This window comes from Pygocentrus nattereri, chromosome 11, assembly GCF_015220715.1.
Source record: "Pygocentrus nattereri isolate fPygNat1 chromosome 11, fPygNat1.pri, whole genome shotgun sequence".
NCBI classification, from domain to species: domain Eukaryota; kingdom Metazoa; phylum Chordata; class Actinopteri; order Characiformes; family Serrasalmidae; genus Pygocentrus; species Pygocentrus nattereri.
Genome location: NC_051221.1, coordinates 21,638,930 through 21,662,678, shown reverse-complemented (window position 1 = coordinate 21,662,678; position 23,749 = coordinate 21,638,930). Strand labels below are relative to the sequence as shown.

The 23,749-nt window shown below is 41.0% G+C and overlaps 1 protein-coding gene and 1 long non-coding RNA gene across 5 annotated transcripts in view; one reads left to right on the top strand and one right to left on the bottom strand.

Moving 5' to 3' along the window:
- Positions 1-384: 384 nt before the first annotated feature.
- On the top strand, positions 385-22,518 carry LOC119264277. The gene is made up of 3 exons (XR_005130937.1): positions 385-617; positions 745-792; positions 21,712-22,518. It is a non-coding gene; the product is annotated as an uncharacterized LOC119264277 (long non-coding RNA).
- Positions 5,638-23,749, bottom strand: part of LOC108428820 (zinc finger protein 469) — a 248,789-nt gene continuing 230,677 nt past the window's right edge. For all 4 annotated transcript variants that reach the window (XM_017700129.2, XM_037542577.1, XM_017700130.2 and 1 more), the window contains one exon: positions 5,638-18,690. In XM_017700129.2, the coding sequence (XP_017555618.1) occupies positions 6,799-18,504 (11,706 nt within the window). In that variant the 5' untranslated portion in view covers positions 18,505-18,690 and the 3' untranslated portion in view covers positions 5,638-6,798. The remainder of the gene's footprint in view (positions 18,691-23,749) is intronic.

Below are 23,749 nucleotides of genomic sequence, written 5' to 3'. Positions count from 1 at the left end.
GTTGTGTGCTATAATGTATGTACGTATTATATGCTGAATACGATTTAACCCTCATTCTGTAAAACTTGTCCAGCCTCATAATGGTTACTACAAAGGAATGCACTTGTGGGCGGAGCACTTACAGGTCTATTTACCATATATTTGATAGTGTATGAGATTTAAAAAACTTGTGTGTGGCAGATTAGCAAATAAAAAGCCTTTACAAAAACACACCCAGTTTTCATTTCTTGTTCCCAGCCTGTTTCATTCAGACCAGGGCTTCTTACTCCACAGTGATGACACTGGTGGGGGTGGGGGGAAGTGAGTGGAGAAAGCAGTGAGGCACAGAGAGAGAGAGAGAGAAAAAGAGACGGGAGGGGAAAACCTGCTCTGCTGTAAGGATGATGTCAGTCTCTGCAGCTGAGCCCCGATCTCCGACTCGCTGAGCTGAGGACTCAAACTCATCCCCCTCTCTGAGAGAGAGAGACAGAGAGAGAGAGAAGGACAGACAGAGACTGAAAGACAGTGTGTGTAAAAGAAACAGAGAGGAAGAGCTAGCAAAATAGGGGATGTGAAGAGAAAGTAAAAGACAAGCAGAGAAGAAGAGGAATGAAACAGGTGGAGTGGGACTTGCACAGGTGAGTGTTCTATAGCCCTTTGTTACTTTATACCTGCTTGTATTAATATTAGTCATCTTAATTATTTACATCTGGCTGGTGCCTGAATGCTTAAAGCTGAAGTGAACTCTTACTTTTATCTTTACAGGATCAGGACTGACTAGAATAACTGATGCGTCTGCCATCGCTATCACAGGTAACACTGATAAACTCACTCATTTTTCTGTCTGCAATATGCATGTAACTTTATGAACGTAGTGAAAATAATGCTGATAGAGCATCTGTGAAGTCTGATATACAGATAATCATATCAGTTTAGCATGGGTGCACTGCACAGAGGTCACTTCATAAGCAGCAGATCAGGGGGTGACACTGTTGAATATCTCAAGGCCTTGAATGTAAAGCGGGAGGTCTTGCACTGCATTAAAGGGGGGTTATGTAGCACACAGCCAGATCTAAAGCAATCCCTCAGTTTTCCATAGACTCTAATAGAGCATCCCCTCAGGTCACACTAGCTGAAGTCTTTTCGTTAGGATTACAAAGGAAAGACCATGACTAAACCGAAAATCTAATTCAGAATGCTGAAAAGATTTGTGCCAGACGTAGCAGCCTCCTTATTCTGAGATTCAAAGGTTACTGTAGCGAGAAACAAAGAAACAATACTATATATATATATATATATCTGCCATCTGTTAAATACTTTGTATGTGTATTTATGTGTATATAGGTATGTATGTAAATGTGTGTATATATACTTGTATATATGTCATTGTTTTTGATTTTTGCTTATTCAGTTTAACCAAAATTTCAAAATCTTGACAGAATAATAGAAAGAAACCTGAGATTAATCTGTTAATCAAAAACCAGCAAAAACAGCAAAATTCCAAGTGCAGCAACTTCAACAATACGAGCCCAATTGTGTTACTGATATATCAGTATTGAAGCAGCTGTTTCTCTGAGCCCTTTGCCATGGCACAGAAATAATGTTTTCTCTTCCACTGCATGGCTGATGCAGACGGACGATTTTGTCACTTGTCACAGTCAAAAAATTTTTTGCTTGTGTTTTTTTTTTTTTTTTCTGCTAACACTGCACATACATGCATTAATAGTTGCTCAATTATTCAATGCTGTCAATCTTTAACTGATGTAATGGAACATCAGCCACCCCTGCATACTGAGATGTCTAGACTGAATCAGATCACTGTCATAATCAAAGCTGGGGTTTACCCATCAAATATGTCATGAGGATGTCATCGCCATGGGCCATGTCATTTCTTGCCAAGCAGAGCCCCATATACGCACACATGCACAGTGTCTGTGGATGCAAGGCACACTGCTGCTATTCACATTAGGAGGAAAGGCCTCCGGGGTATGACAGTTAGGAAGAAGATGCATTGTGCAAAAGGCCTAATGGTTGCACTGTTTCAGGTTAGATCTATAAAAAACGTATGCATTTTATATGAAGACCTGAAGACCTGAGCTCTGCAGCGCTATAAATTCACAAAAACTATTGTTTTGGTAAAAACAATTTTTGGTATTTCAGTTTGTTATAGTTATTACAGTTTTGGTGGTAAGTATACAATAAAAAATAATTCAAATTAGCCAAAGAAAAAATATCCTAAGTCGCAGAGATATTTGAGTTAAACTGTTTTCCCTTTTAAGACACACTTTGGCCAGTTCATTAATGACACTATTGATTAAGCTTTGTTCTCTTTATTAAGGCTGGGAAGTAACAATTTCCTTCTGGGCTGTGGAAACAATTGAAGCAGTAGTCAGAACCTGTTCAGATCTAAATCTAGACACATGTTAGTGTTGGGGGCAGCACCTCATTACGCAGATGCTGTTCAGCGGCTGGGTTTCAATCACCTGAGGCTTAGAGGCCAGGCAGCCCCAGCAGCCAATTGGTTTGCTTACATTTCCGCTCCGAAGCAGCCTCAATCATTTACTTCTACCTGGAACATCAAACGCAGACTTTCAAAGAACTAGATGCGGCCTCTCCATTTCTGCATTTGGAGTTTGGCACTAATGAAGAAGACAAAGAGACAGGCTGTAAAATGTCGCTCCTTTTTAATGATCAAGGCTCCTGATGCTGGCAGTAAAATGCACTCAGAGTGTGGTGTCAGTCTTGTGAGGGACCTGCATGACTAGTTGTGACAGAATTTCAAAAGGCAGCAAGGCTAGGTAAAAAAGCAGTATTTTAATTCAAATACTCAATTCAAGCCCTGTGATTTTATGCATCTTATGTCTCTCAAAGCTTTAAGTAAACATTAGGGATGGGTTTGAATACACAGAGGCAGTTTGTAGGACCATAGGCAGTGGTGTACTCTTTTACTTCACTCAGCCTCTGTGTCTCTATAAAAGGCTCTCTCTACTTCTTGCCGTGCTGACAGGCGAGGCAAACTCTCGCAGGAAGCGGGAGATCAGATAGGAAGAGTGTGAGGCGGTGAATAGCAAACCTTTGATCGCTGATTCACATTTCAAACAATCATGGAATGGAAATAAAAGTCCTGTTTGATTTTTGGCCCAAACAGGTCCCACCAGAACTGATGGGAAGATGATTATAACTCACCAGGGCCCATATGACTGTGTTTGTGGAGGATTACATGAATATGTGAAGTGCCTGTGGAGCTGTTTTTCATGCTAGCTTTGATACAGACAAACCACCATCTGAACCCATGCTGATTTTGCACAGTGCCATCATTCTCCTACACCTTTCATGAGGCATGTTTTCCATTTTTTCAGTTTAGGGACTTCATTCCATCACTTCACCTGCAGCTGCTGCACCTGTGGATATATGAGACGGTAGCCTGATATTCCTTTCCAAAATTAATCCTAAAGAGGAGGCAAAATGATTTTTCTCTCCTGCCAAATAGAGCTGCATATTACATTCAGCCATGTTGTGTTAGAGGGAGCTGACAGCTTTTCCCTGAACCAAATAGAACCACATCCATCACTTTGCCCTGTTTCCCAACCCTTTTTTTAATATGTCTCTCCCAATGACACTGGGGCTTTGTAATGGAATGCTCAGTAATTTTCTGTCTCCACAAAGCCAAGTGTGCCATTGTGCAGTGATGGTTTTGAGAGAGGAGAGCAGAGAGAGAGGCAGATGACCCTGCTCCCCTCAGACTCCATGTCATTACCGCTGACCAGTCGTCCCTTTCTATCTGCTCGCAATCTGCAGCCCTCCTTGAGTGGCAGCATGGCAGCCGAGCAGCCGGGGAAACCGATGCTATTTCAGGGCCAGCCACAGTGATAACGTCACTCTACTTCAAAGAGCAAAGCCGTCCTGCTTCCCTGGAGATTTCCCTCACAGATGAAATGATCAGATCAGGCCTGACAAGGCACCATGCAATTACTGCTCAACACAAAAAAGTGCATTACATTTTTTCTGCTATTTGATTGATTGATAATCATTTGTGTGATTTTGAAACTAAAATAACATTTGACAATGTCAAACATCGCTGACATTTTTCCCTTAGTAAATCCTCAGAGTGACTACAAATTATAAAGACCCATTATAGGCCAGATTTTCAAAAATGGACAGCCTAGTCACAGACCAGACCAGATTTTTAAAAACAATTTATAACTAGACATCCACATCCATGATGGCAACTGTGCACATTGGGACCTCAGTATCAACTCAAGTTATTTCAATTATGTCATTATCATTTCTACCATAAAAATATCATCAATGTCATATCACAGCATATTTGATGGCAACCCAAAAGGTAAAATCACTAACCATTACTGGCAAAATGACAATCACTTTTTCCAACCTAAAACTGCATTTTATGTATGTAAATAAAATTCCTTCCTCTAGGTATTTAAAGGATGTGATTGAAAAGCTGTCAAGCAAATGCTTCAAAACAGCAGTGGCAACTTTGACGTGCACCATGGTTGAGAATATGACTGCTTCCTTTCCTTCCTACTGTTTTGTTTGCCAACTGACATCTTTCTTTCTACTGTGCATCTCTCTCTCTCTCTCTCTGCCTCCCCCTTTTTGCCAGGTACATACAAAGAGCATCATTATGAAAGCCAGAGAATTCTCTCTGTCTCTCTGGTGTGTCCCTGTCTTAGCTGATGTGTCTTATGGCTTTTTATTCCTATGTGATAATGAATGGGACTCATGTAGGGATACAAGCCACTAAACACACGGTGAACTTTCGCCTGCAAATGACAGTCAATTTGAAGAGCTAGTTAAGGTTGATCTATTAACTAAGTATCCTATTTTTCAAATATTTGTCCAAAATCTTGAAGGCTTTTTTATTCATGTACAATGCATGTAATTCTCATTATTTATGTTTTTGGAAATTACTGTGACATTATTTACCAGATGATTATAGCTGTTGGTTAGGGCAAGAAAAGAAAATGTGCTTTACAACTTGCAAAATACATTGAATTTAAAGCAAGTTGTAAAACAACCTAATAGATATACAATTAACAGACAGATAGGATGACAAATATGACTTGTATTTTCCAGCAAAGATTTAACTAGTAAATATTTAATGAATAATTTAAAGTAGCACCATCATATCAACACTTTGGTGAAGTTCAATGAAAAACAATGTTTCAGTTGCTTAACACTTAGACTAAGCACCAAAGTTCAGTGCAATATTGTTTCTTCTAATATAGTGAAACGTCTGGAAGGATATCTGCCCTGGCACTGGGGAGGGGCTTCCATGGTGATGTTGCACTGGGTTGCTCTAATGACAAACATTGCTGTGATCAGTGGATTATCATGCAGAGCACAGAGTGATATATCATAGATGCAAACACTGAATTTATGTATTCATCTTTTTAAACAAATAATTTGGAGCACATACCGTGTTGCATTCTTCATGTTTCAATAAAAAGCAAATGGCAAATTCAAACAGTCATACGTCTGGCTGGATCTGTGTGTGAGGAGAGGATTTCATGGTTGATTGCTAATGTAACCCATCTTAATTAAAACTGATAAGCAATTCATCAAATGTTTTGTCAATCAGTCATAACAACAGAGTGCAACTCACTGTCCACCAGAGAAGACAAAGAAACAAAGGAAGACAATGCAGATTTTTAATAACCTTTATATGAGGCACTTTATGAACCACTTAAGAGCCTTCAGTAGGCCAAGCAATTCCCTTTCCTTATTCTCTTCATCTGTTGCACATTATTAAAATAGAACTTTGAACATTATGCATTGCACCAAAGATAATCTACCTACAATATAATACAATATAAGATACATATAAACAAGATAAAGCACCTTTTTGTTCTAGTAAATAATAGTAATAATAAAACAATTGGAGGACATCTAGATAACCGAGTGTGGATTTGGTGTGTGGTAACATCAGTGCATGGGAGGAATTCCTAATAAGGGTTCATGCGCAAGAATTGTCCTTGTTAGCACCTGAGTTCATAGGACAGATGAAATTGAACTGAATTTAGTCTTGGAAAAAAAGGCTTTCCTAATGCCCTCGTCTGAGAAGACCAAATGGACACTTGGACAAATGAACCCTTTTCGTGATGGAGTTTACACAGTATTTTTCCTCATTTCTTCAGAAATTATTGAGTACCAGCAAGAATGATTTTATGAATGTAACCGCTACATGTTCCCTTCAGTTAGAGGACATTTGTGTTCACATTACAATAAAATAAAATAGCACCAATTAATGCTTATACAAAAGCTAATACATTGAATGTCACTGCAATACAGTAAGGTAAAAGAATATGAAAGAGTAATTCTCAGAAGCATATAAAATAGGCACGTTGACATAGTCCACAATCGGAATGTCATTTGGTCCTGTTGCTCAAAGAAACAAAACTATTTATGAACACATGTTGAATGGAAAAGTGTCATGCATAATTTGGAAAAAAAAATCTCAGCGATCTTTCAAGTAACCTTTTTTTCAAACCTTTTCTTTTTTCATGAAATACAGTCTCTATAACATGACTTCAAAATAGAGAAAATAAAGTTATTTGTATAAAGGTTGCTGGCCACCAGCAATTTAATTTCATATTTATAAACTTGTCTGTATCACTGGTCCTCACATTAATGTGAAAACATTTATACAAAGATACAAAGTAATAAAGTGACTTATTAAGAAGTGAAACCATTTCACAGAGGAGGGTTATACAATCTCAGTCTTGTTTAAAAATCACTTTGATCATTTGACTAGTGGAAAACTCTGTTCCCCCCTCTTTAGTAGCATCCATTTCATTCTCAGTTAATGGATTCAGAAGTGTCTTTCCTTAATGGAATCTTAAAACCAGTGAGTCTTTGGCCAAATAGCTGGCTAAGAAGGTTGTTCTGTGACTCTGCAGTACGATAAGAATGAGTCTCCACAGACTTAACCCCTGGCTTGGGCCGGGATTTATTAAATGAATTGTTCAAGGAGGCTACTGACACCTTGGAAGTGGGAGAATGGATGGATCTCCCAGGCACACCCTTTTTCCCTCTGCAATCCCCATTCAAATGACGGACGAGCTCTCCTTTCTTTGGTGGAAAACTGTCAAGAGGGTTTCTTTTTGGTTGTAGGCCCAGAGCTCCTATTTTGTGCTTAGTGACTATTTTGTTACTGACTGCATCATCTTTTACTGATGTGAGCACAGGATAGTCACCACAGACATCAGCTTTCCGTTGACCAGACACACTCTCACATTTGTTTGGTCGAAATTTCTTTTTGACCTTTGGATCAATGCCGAGATTCTCCCGTGTAGCAGGGGATGCTGTCCGCTGAGAGCTTTGTGTTGTCTTCAGATCTTTCCTTTTTTTCTGTTTTATGGAGTCCTTGTCTTCAACCATAATGGAGCTGAGAGGAATCTTGACATTATTTACACTTGCACCATCAGTGGCTCCAAGGTGTCCTGACCTTGGACTATTATCAAGACCATGTTTAATATTTTCAGATGGCTTGTAAGAAATTTTGTCCTTAACCAGGTTGCAGGTGGGTTGTTCAACATCATTTGTGTCTTTCTCACTTTCATTTATATCAAGGGACGAATGCTCATTTATCTGTTCCAGCTTCTGCTGGTTCATCTGATTGGACGGTGATGGCTGTTCAAGATGGTCGTCCTCATTAGGCAAGGGATCTTCTGTCTTTTGGCTTTTCAGGCTTTTATTTGTTTGAACAGAATTTTGTAAGTTGCACAGATCTGAATCGTCAACCTCCATCATCTCACCTGCATTTGCAAGACCTGAGCATTCTTTCATGCTGATCCCCTCAACACTAATCTCATGTGAAATTGGCATTGGTAATGTCGTCTGAATCGCTCCACATTCCTCCTCAATTTTGACATTATAGGTGTCAGCCAAAGAGCTCCTGTTGTCTGTACCAACTTCTCTGGTGTCTATGTTTTGGAGTTCATGTGTATGAGTGTCTACATTATCTTCCTCTTTGGGCACTGCTGTTATGGGAAATGTGTGCTCATCAGAATCCATTTGGGGATGACATGGCCCTAGCTCTTCCAGAGCCTCAGAAACATCCTCTGGCTCATTCTCAATTTTCACACTTGTATTATTTGTCTCAGTGGACTGCTTGTTAGTGCTGTTGTGTGGAAGGTCTTCCACAATTGGTTTCAGACTCTGTGTGTCAGTAGACTGGTTTAAATGTATAGATCCAATGCTGGCAATGCCACTGTCCAAGCTGTTATCTTGTGAACTCTCACTAAACAACTTCCTTCTCTTATTTGGTGGGATATCAAATTCATCATCCTTTGATTTGAGGGGCTTGCAAGGTCTCCCAACCCCCCTAAACTTAAAGATCTTGTTCCCTCCAGCCAGATGTTTCTCCATATGACGGTCAAACTGTTCTTTCTTAGAGAAGGTGTAGTTGCAGGTACTGCAGATGAAAGACTTCTTAATTACATGCATAACATCTGCACATAGCTCACATGTATACAGTGTGGTGTGCTTTGAATCTAGTTCATCAACTTCTTCATGCTCATTTTTCAAGTGATCTCTCAGCTCTTTTGCTTCCTGATATGACACAGGACATTTGTGACACATGAAAATCTTCTGCAAGCTGTGAACCACCAGATGGCGTTGAAGCTTAAATGGTTTTGGAAACTGCTTGCCACAGTGGTGACAGTCTCTTGAGGGGTCTTTGCAATTGGGATGCATTTCAACATTTTTTGGTGTAGTCTCTGCTTTATGTAGAACTTCAAGTGGTGTTAGGGTGCTACGTTTGCTCCCTCCCCCTGTGTTTACTTTAGTCTTTACAGTTGGAGTCTCGCATACATCGGAGGACTTTTGCTCGACACCAGGGACATCTACAGAAGCCTTTCTCTCTTCCTTAGAAGTTTTGGCATTCTGTCCTTTTATAGACTTGTTAGACCGATGCTGCATTATTGAAGAGATAAAGTTCTTGACAGCATTCTCCTGCATTAAGCAGCCTGGCATATCCAGCAAAGAACTTTGAGACTGACCCTTTCGAGCAAACTGTGTAGCATGTTCACGGAGATGCTCATTGTACATCCAAACATCTGAGATCTCCTTTAAGCACATGCCACAAGTCCAGACACCTGCTTTATTCTTGGCATGCTTCTCCCTTAGATGGTCTCGAAGCTGTTCTCGTGAGCTAAATTTGCGCTGGACACACATATAACAAGTGGGAGGAGGTGAAGGATTGTGAGAAAGCTTGTGGAAGTCTAGCTCACCCAAGGTGAGAAACCATGTGAAACACACTTTGCATTTGTATTGTTTATCCTTGGGCTTCAGCCCAGTTTCAATGCGTTTCCTACCCTTGCGTTCTGTGGGTTTCTTTGGGGATTTTTCAGGCTCTTTGATCTCAGTATTGTTGCTTGCAATATCCTCAACTAAAGAAATGTCCCTTCCAGGCTCAAAGAACTGAATTTCAGGGAGCTGAAATGTAGTGTTAAGATTCTGAATGTCAATGCTTGGATGGCGAATGACATTATCTTGCACGCAGACTAATTCCATAGGAGTAGGCCTTGTGGGAACCTCAGCTTTACAATCTCCCTGTGTACCTGAGTACCCAGCTTTCTCTGTACTTGTGTCTTCAGATCCTTCTAAATGCACTAAAGTTTTCCTAAATGTGCCTTCTGTTTGGCATAAAAAGTCCTTAATGCTAACCTCTGGAGTGTCTTCATAATCTGTTTGATGATCTGTTATGGCATCTATTGGGACATTATTCTCAACAGAACTTTTGAGTGTGCTCTTATGGCACATCTCAAGCATCTTTGCATCATCAAGAGATGTTGTTTCATATTCACAATGCTCATTCAGATTACTGACAAACATATTGTCTGTTTTGTCCTTATTCTCTTCACTCTTATCAAGAAACATGGCGGGGGCAGTAAATTCTGAGATTAAACTGGGCATTTGTTTCTGCTTTTTGTTACTTTTCCCATAAACACGTGCACACTTTTTCCTTTTCCTGTCATCATTCCTTGGGAATAATTGGGAGAATGTGCTTTCATCATCAAAGAGAGCTTTGAGATCAGGAGCCAACTCACCTGGACTTAAAGAATGAGCTTTATAACCATCAGAGTGGGCATCATTTTCATCTGTAGTTGACTCACATTTGATTGCAACTACAGGATCTTCACATGGATCACAGATTTCTTTCACATCAAGAAATTCCTTGGTATCTGCATATTCCTTACAAATGGCAGAATTTGACTCGTCATTGTTTTCTACTGACTCTTGCATTGTGCAACTTTCTGCCTTTGCTGTTGCATCTTCTTCTTCAGCTCCATTGTTGTACAGTTCAGGGTGCTTGGTGAACATGGTTGCAATCTCTTGCTCATCACCACAAGCACTTTCCATACCCTGACACTCTTCTGTTCCTTTGACCTCTTCACAACTGGAACTATTAGTTATGCTTTGTTTTTCAGGTGACTTGTGGCACTCTGGTTGTGCCATTGTGGGGAAATCCGGAGAAATAGCCTGTAGGATGTCAGTTTTAAGTATACTGAGTAACTCATCTGAGAAAGTGTCTTGTTTTATCAGTTCAGGAGTTATTCCTTCATTGTTGATATCCATGCTCTTGCTCCTTTTCACTTTGCTGTTTTTCTTTGCTTTCTCAGTTACTGAAAGCTTATCTTCCTTGTCCTTACTGTTTATATTTTTTGAACCATTTGATTCAATTTCTATACCTTCAAAAACTGAAGGCAAAAGCACTTGATCTCCATGACTTATAGGCACACCTTCTCTGCCTGGGTGCAGCAAGACTACTGGATCAAGGATCCCAAATGTGTCTTTCAGGTCCTTGTCTACTGACTGTGGCACTTGGTAAACAGGCACAAAGCCTTGGTTGCTCAAGGTTGGGTTTTGAACTGGGATGCCTTCAGCTTTCACTGTGTGCTTCATGGCTTTGTGTCTCTTTAGTCCTGGTATGGTGCGGAAGAACATGAAACATATTTCACATTGAAATTTGCCTTGAACTGCATTGTGTGTACCACCTTTTTTTGGTGAGGATTTTATGTCTGACTGCTTAGTGCATTGTCCCGTCATTGGATTAGGCACATTTGGGACACTTACAGAGACTGTTTGTAGTTGTTCTTCAGAATTAACTGTTTCCTGAATGCTGGGCATACTGGACATCTGAGGCAGGGTTTCAGTCTTAAAAGGGTTTATTTGACTGTTTGCATTTTCAGCATCTGCCTTTTTAAGCAGGTTAATGGGCAAGTCCATGTAAACAATAGTTTCAAGGGGTACAGTACAAGCGTTCAAATCACCTTGGGGAATTTTTGAGAGCTGTTCTGTATTTTCTCCTTGGAGATGGTGAGTAGGTGACTTATAGGAGTACGTTTCATTTTGCCTAGTTGTATCATGAATATGTGGTATGTTGAGTTTGACCAAATGATCTTGAGAAGTTAATTCAAGCTCATTTTGAACATGTATTGGACTGAGACGGCAATTTGAAGACAGCTGTGTATTGAGAGTCAGTCCACAACTGCTAAAGTCAAGGCTGTCTTTTGGGCTTGTCTTTATGTTGGGTTGAATGTCTGTTTCATTATTTATAGTTTTAGAACTACAGTCACTAAAATGTCTTTCACTGTAATTTAGTGGGCTTAGTTTGAACTCATACAGTGTGTCTTTATTTTGGGAAACATCCAGTACTTCAGACTTCTCACTTGCTTCACTGAAAGCTTGTTTGGAGATGCTGTCCGCAGCCAAAATTGTTCCTGGACTAGAGATTTTGCTTTCTGTGGTCCCTGCAAAATCCAGATGGGGAGCAAAAGAGTTATTAATCTCTGTTGTTGTGGCTGATGACTCACAATAATCCAATGGCCTGCCAGCATCTATGTCTTCAGCACTTTCTCTTCTGAGGCTTGTTCTGTCTTCTATTAAAGTAGGGGTAATCATGCCAATATCAGTCCAACTAACTGTTAATGGACTCATGTGTGCATGCACAGTAGAACTCTTTGAAGAAATGTGTAGAGGACCAAGTGGTGATGGACTTATTGGTGGCAAAGTTTCTGCTTTAGAGTCCTCATCCATACGCTGTACATGCTCTCCACAAGATGGATGTTTAGGAGAAGAAGTCATATGTGAAGTGGGTTCACAGCATTGATCCTTGGTCTCCATTTGTGGTTGCTCATGAGGAATCACTTTATCCTGGTCACTTTCCTGGGTCTTGCGTAGGTGAACATCCCCACTATATGAAGATTCAATACTGTCAAGTTCTTGACCATTCTTTAGGTCAAGGTTGATTTTAGCTGTCTCTATTTTGCCAGTTTCATTCTCACAGTCTTGAATGTTATGCTTTGCTGAGGCAGAGTCAAGCATTTTTTTATCATCTTCTGTAGCATTACATTCCAGGAAAATCTCCTCTTGGCTGCTGTCACTATTGAGACACACAGTGCTGTCCTCTTTCAGTTCATCTGAGAGTGTTAGAGGAACATTTGGATTGTTGGGAAGACTCTTTGAATTGAGGTCTTCCCTAACATGTGATTCAGAACTAATTCCACCTGTCGCTACATGGCAAACAGATGGTTCACATCTCTCGTGTTCAAATATAACTGGTGATTTTGATAGGTTGATTGTGTTGGATGATTCGTCACAATCTTTGGTTGAAGCACTTTCACAGGTTCTCTTATCAGATTGTAGCTCTTTCAAATGTGTACTTTCAACTTGCAGAAAGAGATGACTTTCCTCAGCAACACTGGTGCTTTCTTCTGTGACTAAGGTGTCATCTAACTTTGAGTCACAAATGTCATGCATCATAAGATTGTGAGGACGTTCCAAGAGTTTTTTGTTGAGATCTAATGAGCAGTTTCTAGCATCCACTCTTGCATTTGTGGGTTCTATCTTGTCATCATGTTTTTCTTGCTCTTTAGCAGCACTGCACTCTTTTTCTTGAATAGGTGATCTAGAAGATTCCAGGCCTGATGACAAAGAATCTGACATCACTTCTAGGCTTTTCATGAGGTTTTCTGTGTATATTTCATGCTCAATCATTTCTTCTGATTTGTCTGTAGTTGTACCCTGAGAATCTTCACTCTGAATTTTCTCTTCATTGTTTAGTGCTGGTTGTTTCTCCGTGGATACATCTTTTAGGTCTGTGCCATCCTTTGAATCTAATTTCTCTTGGTCTAAATTAATTGGAGTATCTGCCACAGTGGAGTGCGTTGGTGTGTGAAGACACTGCTGTCCACCCATTAACCCAAACTGGACTGGACTGGACCATGGCAGGTCAGGTTCAGAGAAAAGCTCTGGATGAGAGTCTGGTGGTGCAGCAAGGGCTAAGCTTTCTGATGAGCAAACCACATCCAAGCTACTCTGTTCACTCTCACTTTCATGAGCTAGCCTCAATGGTGAAAATTTACTCATGGTTAGATGTTTTGGTGTTTCATTGTCAAGAGGAGAGGGCTTAGCTGTCTGAAGCTGGCTCTCAAGCTCTGTCACAATTCTCTTTATCTCAAGCTCATCTTCGGAGACACAGCTGCTGAGATTTGGATGGTAGTCCATTATTTTCTCAGGCAATGCGAAATGAACTTGGTTAAAACTGGTCTTTTTATCATTTGTTATATCTGAATCCTCTTTGTACTGTGAAATCTCATCTGGTAGCTCAGGAGTGACATCTTCTATCAGGCTCCAGTCTCTCTGCTCTAACAGTGGAGAAAAGGATGACTCAAAGAGCTCTTTCTTGTCTGCTGTGGTCTCTATAGGTCCAAAGCCCTCTTTGGTTAGCTGAATATCTGGATACAGGTTGTTGTCAAATCCACTTACTGTAAGGTCACCAAACATTGATGATGTGTCAAATGAAAGGGGTGACTTCATAAGACTCTGCTCATGTTCTAAAGAATAAGGTATGAGACAGTTTCTGTCCTTGTGTGGGGATGCATCATGAAGTTTAGCAGGAGATCCACAAACATCTTCCATGAGTGAACTGCAAAGTGATGGTGGTTCAGAGAACAAGGCACTTGAACCAGTCTTTGTTTCTTTGACTGAGGAAATATCACTGGTGATGTCAAGGGTAGCTGATGAAGAGTCTGAATCTTGATGCGTCTTCTGGCTCTCTCTCTTCTTGGGCAATGATTTTTCTTTTGAAAAGTCATTGTTATCTCTTTTGATTTTACAGAGTTGGTTTGTGTCTTTTTCGTTTTTGGTCTTCAATGGGTTCAGTGTTACCCTAGGCCTTCTGAGGTGTGTGCTAGCCTTTATGTAATCTTTATATTCTTTTCTGAGTGGTGTGGGCTCTTCTGTGCCTGCAGTAATGCCTATTTCACAGCCATAGTGGTCCATTTGTTCTTCTACCTCTACTCTGGTGGTTTTGAACCTGGAAAGGCTAACAGTACTTTTAGTCAAGGTGTGTTCTGATGCAGTCTCTTCTGATGTGCTGATGACATTTGAACACTTTGAAGTAGTATAGCTGTCTTTGAGTTCTGAGAGTAGAATCTTGTCAGTGCTGTAATGCTTTGTGTTTTTGGTGAAGGTCAGAGCTAATGATGTGCTGGACTCTTTTAGTATCCTTTGTGGAGATATCTCCTGCTCACAGGAGTCCTGGTCTTTTTTTCTTATCTCCATTCTTTTCTCACAGTCTGAATCTGTGCGATCAATGCTTTTAGGGCTATTAATGCTCTCACTGGAGATGCTCACAGATGTGCTGATTTCACTACTGGTGGAGGATCTGCTGCTTCGTCTTCGCACTCTCTGGTGACCAGAGGTTTCTTTTATTGAAGATGGAGAGACAGCCTCAGATTTCTTGGATTCAAAGCTCTCTATTTTGTCCTGCTTCCATTGACTTTCCTTGTTCCTATCCGCTCTTATCCTCCCCTTACATTCTTTTGTGTATGTGTATTTGCAACGGATGCTCTGGCTAAGACATCCCTGGCTGGCTATTTTCACTGGCTCACAGTCCTCATCTGAATCAGACACATAATCATACTCCCTGAATGTAGGGTTCTGTACTGTGGGTGTCACCCGCTCCATCACCAGTGAAAACTGCATGTTTTTAGTGCCTTTCACATGGAGCTTGTGCAGCTTATTTTTCTGCTGGACTATTTTGTGAATGAGCTCCTTACTCCAACTCCCTCCACTGGCCCTTTTCCTTTTCCCATCTCTCACTGCTGGCCTCTGAGATGTTGGACTCCTAGTGGATGAAGAAGATTGAGGAATAGTTGTTTTAACTATTGGGGTGCTGCCTTGTAAACTTTTGAGTCCACATCTTTCTGAAAACTTTCTCGATAGGAGAAATCTGGGACCATTCTCACTTTCTTCTGCTATCTTGTCAGACTTACGTGTTTCTTTAACCCATTCTGAATGTGTGACAGACTCATCTGAGATGCAGTCTCTTTTCATAACAGAGGTTTCCTCTTTGGTGTTTTTCTCATGTATTTCTGAATCCTGATTATTTTCTTTGTGGATAATGTCAGCATGTTTGCTGTCAGATGTGAGGCAGTCTAAGTCTGAGTCAAATGAATACTTTCCCTGTGTTAATGATTTCTCACTGGATGTGAATTCATGCTTACTTCTGCTTTCAAACACTATGGCGTCTTTGGTTTTAAGAGTCTGTCTATTAGAAGAACATTTTGTAGTGGTGATCTCATCATCAACAAATGCATCAATGAAGCTACTATCAATCTCTGCATTGTCTGACTGATAACCCAGACCATTCAAGGCTTCTGTGATGAGGCTGTCTAACTTGGCATCTTCCATCTCCAAATCAGGGAGTGGTGCAGGTGGTAGCATGAGTTTCATAGGATCGTCTTTTGCATCTACTTTGGGTTCACTGTCTGACATTATCTCTCCATTCTTGTTAAGTCCTAGCAGGGACAGATGCAAATCAGATGAACTTCTTGACATGGCAAAACTAGTACCAGATGTAATTGCTTTTGAGTGGTCTGTGTGAAATTTTCTTGTGTCTTCCACTTTGCGAACATCTTTGAAGTCATTTTGTGCAAATGTATGCTGTCCACAGTATTGTTTATGATCAAGAAATGAAGCCAGGTTATTAAAATTTTGATCACACTGTTTGCATGTGAGAAGCACATCCAGTTGGTCAAGATTTGCTGTGGCTAATGAACTGGCTAGTAGTTGGTGAGCTGAATATGGAGGAGGGGGATGGTGCTCCATACCATAGCTGTCCATACAAACTTTCCCACTTTCCATGTTAGGCTTTGGATGTCTGATATTTGCTGAAAAGCTCAAAATATTCTCTTTGGCTTTGTCTTGGTTGTAGTGCAGAGTGCGGGAGACCTCAGAATGGAAGTGATGCTGATTAGAGTTCAAGTTGTCTGAAGATGCCTTACTCTGATGCTGGTGATAAAACTGAGGTGGAGGGACCTTTGAATTCTGGCTGTCATCAGAGCCACTGTTGACAGGACTAGTAGATTCTGGTGAAAGGGAAGAACATGTGCTGCTAGATGCTGGATTCTGAATGGGTGAATGTGAAGGTGAATCATATGGAGATACCATCATCAGTCCCATGGTTGGGACCTGTAATGGGGTGTAGCTGGGGTTCCTTGATGCTGACCCATGAATTGCTTGGTTTATGCCAAAATATAATGATTTATTTTTGACATCAGTAACCTGGCCTTGGCTTGATTCCATTTTATTTGTAAACTGACATGGGGCTATTGTACTACAGCCCTGTTTGACACTGTCTGGCCTTAGGTTTGAGAAAGCCTCACTGGGCCTTTTGCTGGGAAAATTGTTGGAGCTTTTCTGACTGTTACTTTTTTGAGACTTACTATCCTCTTGCCAGTCAGAGGGAGCTAACAGAAAAGTCAGCTGCTGATTACTAAGTTGCCTGGAAAGCTCAATCCTGTTTTGGTTCGGCATGGCTGAAGTGAGGTGTATCTGCTGCCATGGCATGCGACTGTTAATTCCTGTGGTTTGTCTTTGCTCAAGGGGAGTTTGGCACTGAACTGGGTATGGTGTGGAATTCTGGTCCATGGGTGATGGGAAGGTCTTGTTGGGCCCTTCCCATGGCTGTGTTACCCTACTGTGGTTTTTGTTATTTTTGTCATGAGGTGCTGTGCCCATGTGGATGGTATTAGATGGAGGGCTGCTGTAAGCTTTGTTTGAAAAGTGCAACTGTGAACTTTGACCCTGTGCAATATTTCTGACATGATGAACACTGCCTTGAATAAGAGCCCTCTGACTACAAGCACTGTTTTTTGAGTGGCAGCCTCTTTTGCTCCCTGTAGTAACACCTACATCTCTAGTGTCTACTGGACAATAAGTGTCTGATTTATCAGATAAAACACTCTTATTCTGCTCTGTTTGGTGACTGCTTGATACTGAGCTCTCACCAGTGCTGACATCCTCTCCTATGGTCCTTGTACAATGTACAGATGATGGCATACTATGAGGAGTCTGCACATACTGGGGTGCTTTGGAGTGTAAAGAGTATGGTGGCCTGTCTTCTGACTGTTCATTACTAAATTGTGCATTGCTTTGAACAACATCATGTTCTTCCCCAGAAGACTGAAAAGAAAAAGAGTTTTGGGGCACTTGGTTTGAACCCAGAGATGCTTCAATAAAGTCCTGGGACTGTGGGTTCTGATCACAGGGAAACGGTTCTGCGGTGGCTGCATCATCTAACAACGGATACCCATACTGAAATGACAAGGGAACAAACCCATTTGGCTTGTTCACCTCCATAACGTTGTTTGGTTTTTGTGATGGGACCCCAAAACTACTGTTACTGAAAGTCCTGTCAGGAGACTGCCACATGTCAGCTCCACCCAACTGAAAGTCAGAGAATAGAATTTGGTTGACAGGTTGTGTGTTACTGGTCTCCAATTGACCAGGCTGATGCTGTGGTGCAGTGGGTGGTGGGTGCTGGTGAACAGGGCCCCCAGCTGCAGAGCCCACTGGTTGTGAGGTATAGCTTGGGGAGGTGAGGTTGGAGGACCCCTCCTGGAAGCAGCGGTTGTAGTTGAGCTCCTCCTGTTGCAGTTCGGCTTCTCGCTCTGGGATACTTGGCACATGAAACCTGTAGCTGCCTGAGACAGGGCCTCGGCTGGCCTCCAGCTTTTTGGGAGGTGAAACCTTCTGCTGTGGATAGGCTATCCCAATTGTAGGATTGGAGCGTGGATTTGTAATACTCAGTCTGTACAGCTGCTGTGGGTTACCACGCTCTCCTTTTCCGGACTTTTTTGCCTTATCCCGATTACGACTCTTCCCACTGGGGGACTGAGGGCTGCCCTTCCCGCTAGGCCATGTTCTGTCACTAGCAAACTTGGAATGATTCTGCAGTGACTTGAAATCAATTTTTCCCGCTTGTTGTGGCCGGATAACAGCCTCACGCTGCTGAGTGTTCTCTCTCTCCTTTTCTACAAACTTAGCACCATTGTTAACAGTCTGTGACTCCAGACTCACATTCTGAAAGTGGTCAGGGGACCCTTTCAAAGCTTTCTCATTGAACTGCTCTCTTGCAGGCCCATTTTCATGCTGATTGGACTCTGTATCCAGTTCTTTGCCGGCATATGTCCGTTTAGTCTCTCCTGCCATGGTGCCAGCGTGGCTGGTTCAGTGGGCTGCTCCTTATCTGTGCAGTCTGTGACACAATGACATTGTGCTCTAGTCTGGATCAATGGGCCTCCAGCGACTTAAGCAAAAAGCACAAGATTAATCTCTTCTCTCTGATCTCCTCATTTCTTCCATGAGTCAATGTTCATCTGTCATCATCTTGAAGTCCTGGAAAGAGAGAAAATAAAGAAAATTGATGTTAGATGTTGAATAGATTATCAGTTCTCACCATAGCATTTTGACACAGAATTAGTTGGCATGTGGTGAGAACAGTAAACATGCAATAGTTCATTACCTCATGAAGAAATGTCTGTACTACACATGCATAGTATTTGGACATTTGAAAAGGAGGTAGGACTAATAAGCTTCAAAAATACATGTGAGACTAAGCAATACCACATATCACCAGGAGAGAGCAGTATAACACAAAGTAAAAAACAAACTGTAATACTGAAGCAAGATCAATCAGTAAGAGGTGATACTCAAAACTTGCAAGCACAAAGACAGACTTGATTGTCAATACATCGCACAAACCATGCTCATGACTTTTATATTAATGATTTATACCCCATGAGAACTGTAATTTGAGTTGTATATCAGAGAACTATTCTAATGTTTATGCAAGTAAAAACAGAGAATTGCTTCATCTCTATGTACCTGAAATGTAAACTACATGCATGATCTTTAGCCTATTATTCTTATATTCAGCAAAATCTGTATAAAGTGCCCCCCCTACCTTTAGCCAACTTTAAATGGAGGGACATGGGAAAATTGCCCATTTGTGCGGATACTCCTCTCTTCTGCCATGTTAGACTTGGTACTATATTTTCTCTAGCTTAAAAGGCAAACACTCAAAGGGACTGACAGAACATCTCCCACACAACAAGAATGATGGATGTTAAATTACAATTTAGCTTTTTTTTCCATTTATTCCTTGTGAATCACTGCGTCAGGTAATAGACAAACCTGAATAATGGTCAACAGTTATAATGAGGTGACAGAAATAAATACAAACCATGACCAATGCCTATAAATAAAATAAAGGTTAGGATATAAATCTGAAGTCCCCATTCAGTTTTACTCGTGAAGTGCTTTTTCCAGTATATACACTGAGCTTCAGTGACATGCATGAACCTTACTTAATGGTATGGTACAGGCCCATAATTACACAGAACTGACAATGACTGGGCGTTGTGTGGCTGGGGACACAGTGGGAAAAAGCAGTAAGGACACTTTTACTCTGTTTCACCCTTTTCTCTCTCTCACTTTTCCACTTTTCTCTCTAAATACACCAAAGGGCAGTAAAAACATTCCCTGATAATAATGTAGTGGCCCCTTTTCTAGATGCAAGTCAAGCTTAGTCTTGGACATTAAACTAACAGAGCATTCTGGTTGAGGTATTACATTAAGAAACCTAGGCTACTGTCCTTGAAATCTTTCAAAATATTTAATTTGCATTGCAGTGAACAGGAAAGCTTTTCTGTTTTATTCATGATCTTTGCACTGAAATCTTACAGGCCTGGGCATGAAAATCAGCAGGTGCTTTCTTTTCATGGAATGGCTTCTTTTATGTGGCCTTGGGGTAGATTGTTTGATTTGGACACAGTAGTCAATTCCAGGTGCATATCCAGTGTCTTGTTTCTAAACAGGTTAACTATCACATCACTCAATCGAAAGAAAATGGCCATTTTAGCAAAAGGCTGACTATGCCATTAGTTTATCCCTGTTAGTTGAATATTTCATGGGCAATATAGTGCTACAAAGGGAGTGGCAGAGAGACTGCATACTGGGACAGTGCTCATAACCCATGGGATTGAAGAATAGTGCTCAACACAGTACAGCTGAAGTTCTGAAGCTTGCTGACAGAGATGTCTGGCAAACACATGCCAAGAAAATCAATCTTCATTCTTGAAGCTTAGCAACAGTTGCTATCACCCAAGCAGAGTGATGTTTAGAGATTCATAGAACATATGCCCACTGAGGCTCACAAAGACAATTTGTCTGTTTATCTGGCACACTGAATGTGCCAACCCAATCCTAACAAGGGACAGCAAATAATTCTGGAGACTATAAAAAACCTGAGTCATCTTAATGCCCCCAAATGACCATATTACCAAGCTTGAGGCAAAAGTAAAAATGCTATAAATATTTGTCAAATCCTGATTGGTTCAAGTGAAACATGCCTGGGACCCAGTCTTTTCTATAAGGCCACTAACAGTAGCCATTCCTATCCTATTTGATCATCTCCATTTTCAAAAGATGAAATCAAGTTAAACACCTCATTTATAGACATGCTTTTGATGTATATATGGTATATTGTACATAAACAAGTTTGCTTCATTAAATGCATAAAATAGAAAATAAGGTGGGTAGTCTCATTTTTGAAGCTTTCAACAACTAAAAGGAAAAGTAACTTCTTCGTATTCTGAAAAGCATGAGCAAGACAAGACTTGAGCAGAAGTAAAAAAGGCCTTTAATCTCAACTGTCTTAAAATATTTCCTGAAATCACCTTAGATTCACATTATGTTCTTATTCAATGAGCTTATAGCTGATCCAAAATATGACATTGAATTTCTATGAGCATTCTCTTTCAGTAGGAACAAGTAATGGAATGTGCATTTCTCTGGGATTTATGCCCTACTCTCTAGATGTTGAGCAGCTTGCACTCCACTGTGATTTTAGACCTGGTAGGATCAGAAAAGAGTCCTTTATTAAAGCTTCCAGAGGTAAGTGACAAGCCTGAAAAGCCAAATCCCTACATACAATTAGGCATTTATCTCTTAAACCCCAAGGACCCATTTGCATAGATATTTCAGTTTCTCACTCTCAAAACTGTATAATTTACACATTCAAAGGTACAAAGTAGTGGCAAAATAATTAATAACATTTAGTGAATAATCTTGCCAATAATAAATTGAATTGTCTCATGATTTCTTATTGGCTAATATGCATAGGGTACAGAGGAGTTTTAGCTTTATCAGGGACTGAAATCTAATCAATAAAACTGCACTGATTTCCACACACACAAACAGGCATTGCCACCTAGGTCTTTTGATAGCATTTCCCAAGGATCCCTATCTCCAGCACCCTGTTCTATGGCTTTGGTATTTAGCATGTTGGTCTGGAGGCTGGGCTGTGCCTGGGTTTGGATCAGTCTGTGAAATGTCACATCCCCTCTCAATCTCCAGCTGCAGTCAAAGCCGAAGCATCTGCATCTGTGTATCTGTGGGTGAGAGGGGTGCGAGTCACCCAGCAGGAGCTCCTTGGAGAGCAGCGCTCCATCCATCCCGAGGCCATACATCACGTCCATTTCTTATTTGCCCAGGCCGGCCGGCCCCTTGGATCAGCGACGGAGGGAACGCGAGCAGTCTCTGACAACAAAGAGAGCAGTGCTGGGATCGCAGGGGCCTACCAGAAGTAGCACCAAATCCACAGCTGTCAGCGCACAAAGAGTGCAGGCTCATTTATATCTTCACAACTGTCAGCCTGACTTCCCCAATCCAAATCTATATGCACATGGCTGCCAGCCTTCTGCTTCACCATCTCAGCTCCTTAATGCTGTCACACTATCAAACTGCCAATTTGGTGAGATTGTAGATCTCAATCTTTTTTCCCCCTTTTACTTTTCCTTGAGGCAGATTAAAGTTTATGAGAGTTTGGTCGGAAAATAAAGGATGCCTGTGACACATTTGATTGCTAAGCATGACTTGATATCAAACTCTATGTGAGTCGTCTTAAATGGTGCCATAAAACAGCATTTTAGGCAGTTTTACAAGTCAATTAAGGCAAGCTTGTGAGTTCCACAGGCCTGGTGTCAAGTCAGCCTGCCCCACACACACCATCATCAGCTCCATATGGCCACACCACATACACCACCCAGACGCCTTTCTGGGTTGATGGGGGGGGGGGGCTCCTTTTTGAGTATGAGTGTGTGCTGAATCTAAAATGTAAACAAGCTCTGTGTGTGAGTGCAATCTTAAATGTAAATGTTTCTCTCTGCCTTTCTTGCTCTTTTGTCAGTGTGTGAATGAGTGTATGTGTTTGGATGCAGTGAGCCAGCTTTTATTTTTTCTTTTACAAAAAAAACAAAAGCCAGTATGATTTATTGGAGTGTAAACTCAATGTCCTAAGATCCCCCACCAACACCCTACAATATGCAGGATGTATGTGGTGCAGGCTAAAGTGAAAATGTGCTAGTAGCACTTTTGTTACCCCTGAGCGTCTCTTGTGCCATTTGTCAACCAAGATTAAACTACCAATGTTCCTAAGAATCATGCTTTCTCTGAGCACTTAATCTATCTATTGCTGTATATGGCACCCAAGCCCTTATTTATCCATTATTTGGGGTTAAATGAATCATAAATTGTCTTTATAGCTTAGAGGTGTGAACTCCTGAGACCTAAGAAATGATTTGTTTTTAACTAATGAAAATGATTTCATTTCTGTGTGAATAACTGTGTCAGGGTAATTGCTGATAAATGTGAACTTAGTTCAGCCCAAAAGAGAGACATGTTACTCAAGGGATGTCATTTGCAAAGCATACATAATAAGAGTCCACAACCATCATCAACTCTCCACTGAAAGAAAAAAACACACACAAGCCAGTGAAAGAGAAAAACCACTAATATGTTAAACTGAGACACTGAAGCAATAAAGCATCCATCTCCAACACCCAAACCCTTCTGCTTTCGCACATGCATGAATACAGCAATGTGCACATGCAGGCATATGCATTTTTCATTGTGTACAGGATGTGCTACGAGAGCCACAGTGACGTATCTGGGAATAGTAAACTATTCTTCCAGATAAAGCAGAAAAAAACAAAGTCCTGTCCATCCATGACAGCTCAACTGAATACCAAGCCCGCATCTTCAAGACCCTGAAACCTTTACACACAATGGCTCTCTTCATCAGTCTGTAAACCAGTAAGGAGAGCATTGGGTAGTCTCCCTGACACTGTCAGATTTTCCAGACACCTGGCGCACTGAAATATCTTTTCATGGAAGTTGCCATTTGCCTAGAGAAGAGTTACAGAAGAGAGGAAAAAATGGAGAGAGGATTACAGTAGACCCTTGTGGGAGGAGGTAGGGGGGTTTTAGTTGCTTACAGAACAGCCCGACTGTGTTGCAACTCTTTGAGAGAATGGGATCAGGTAACAGCTAAAGTCCTCTCAGACTGCACTCCCAACACTTTCCAACACAGCCACAGGCCGAGGGAGCACCACCA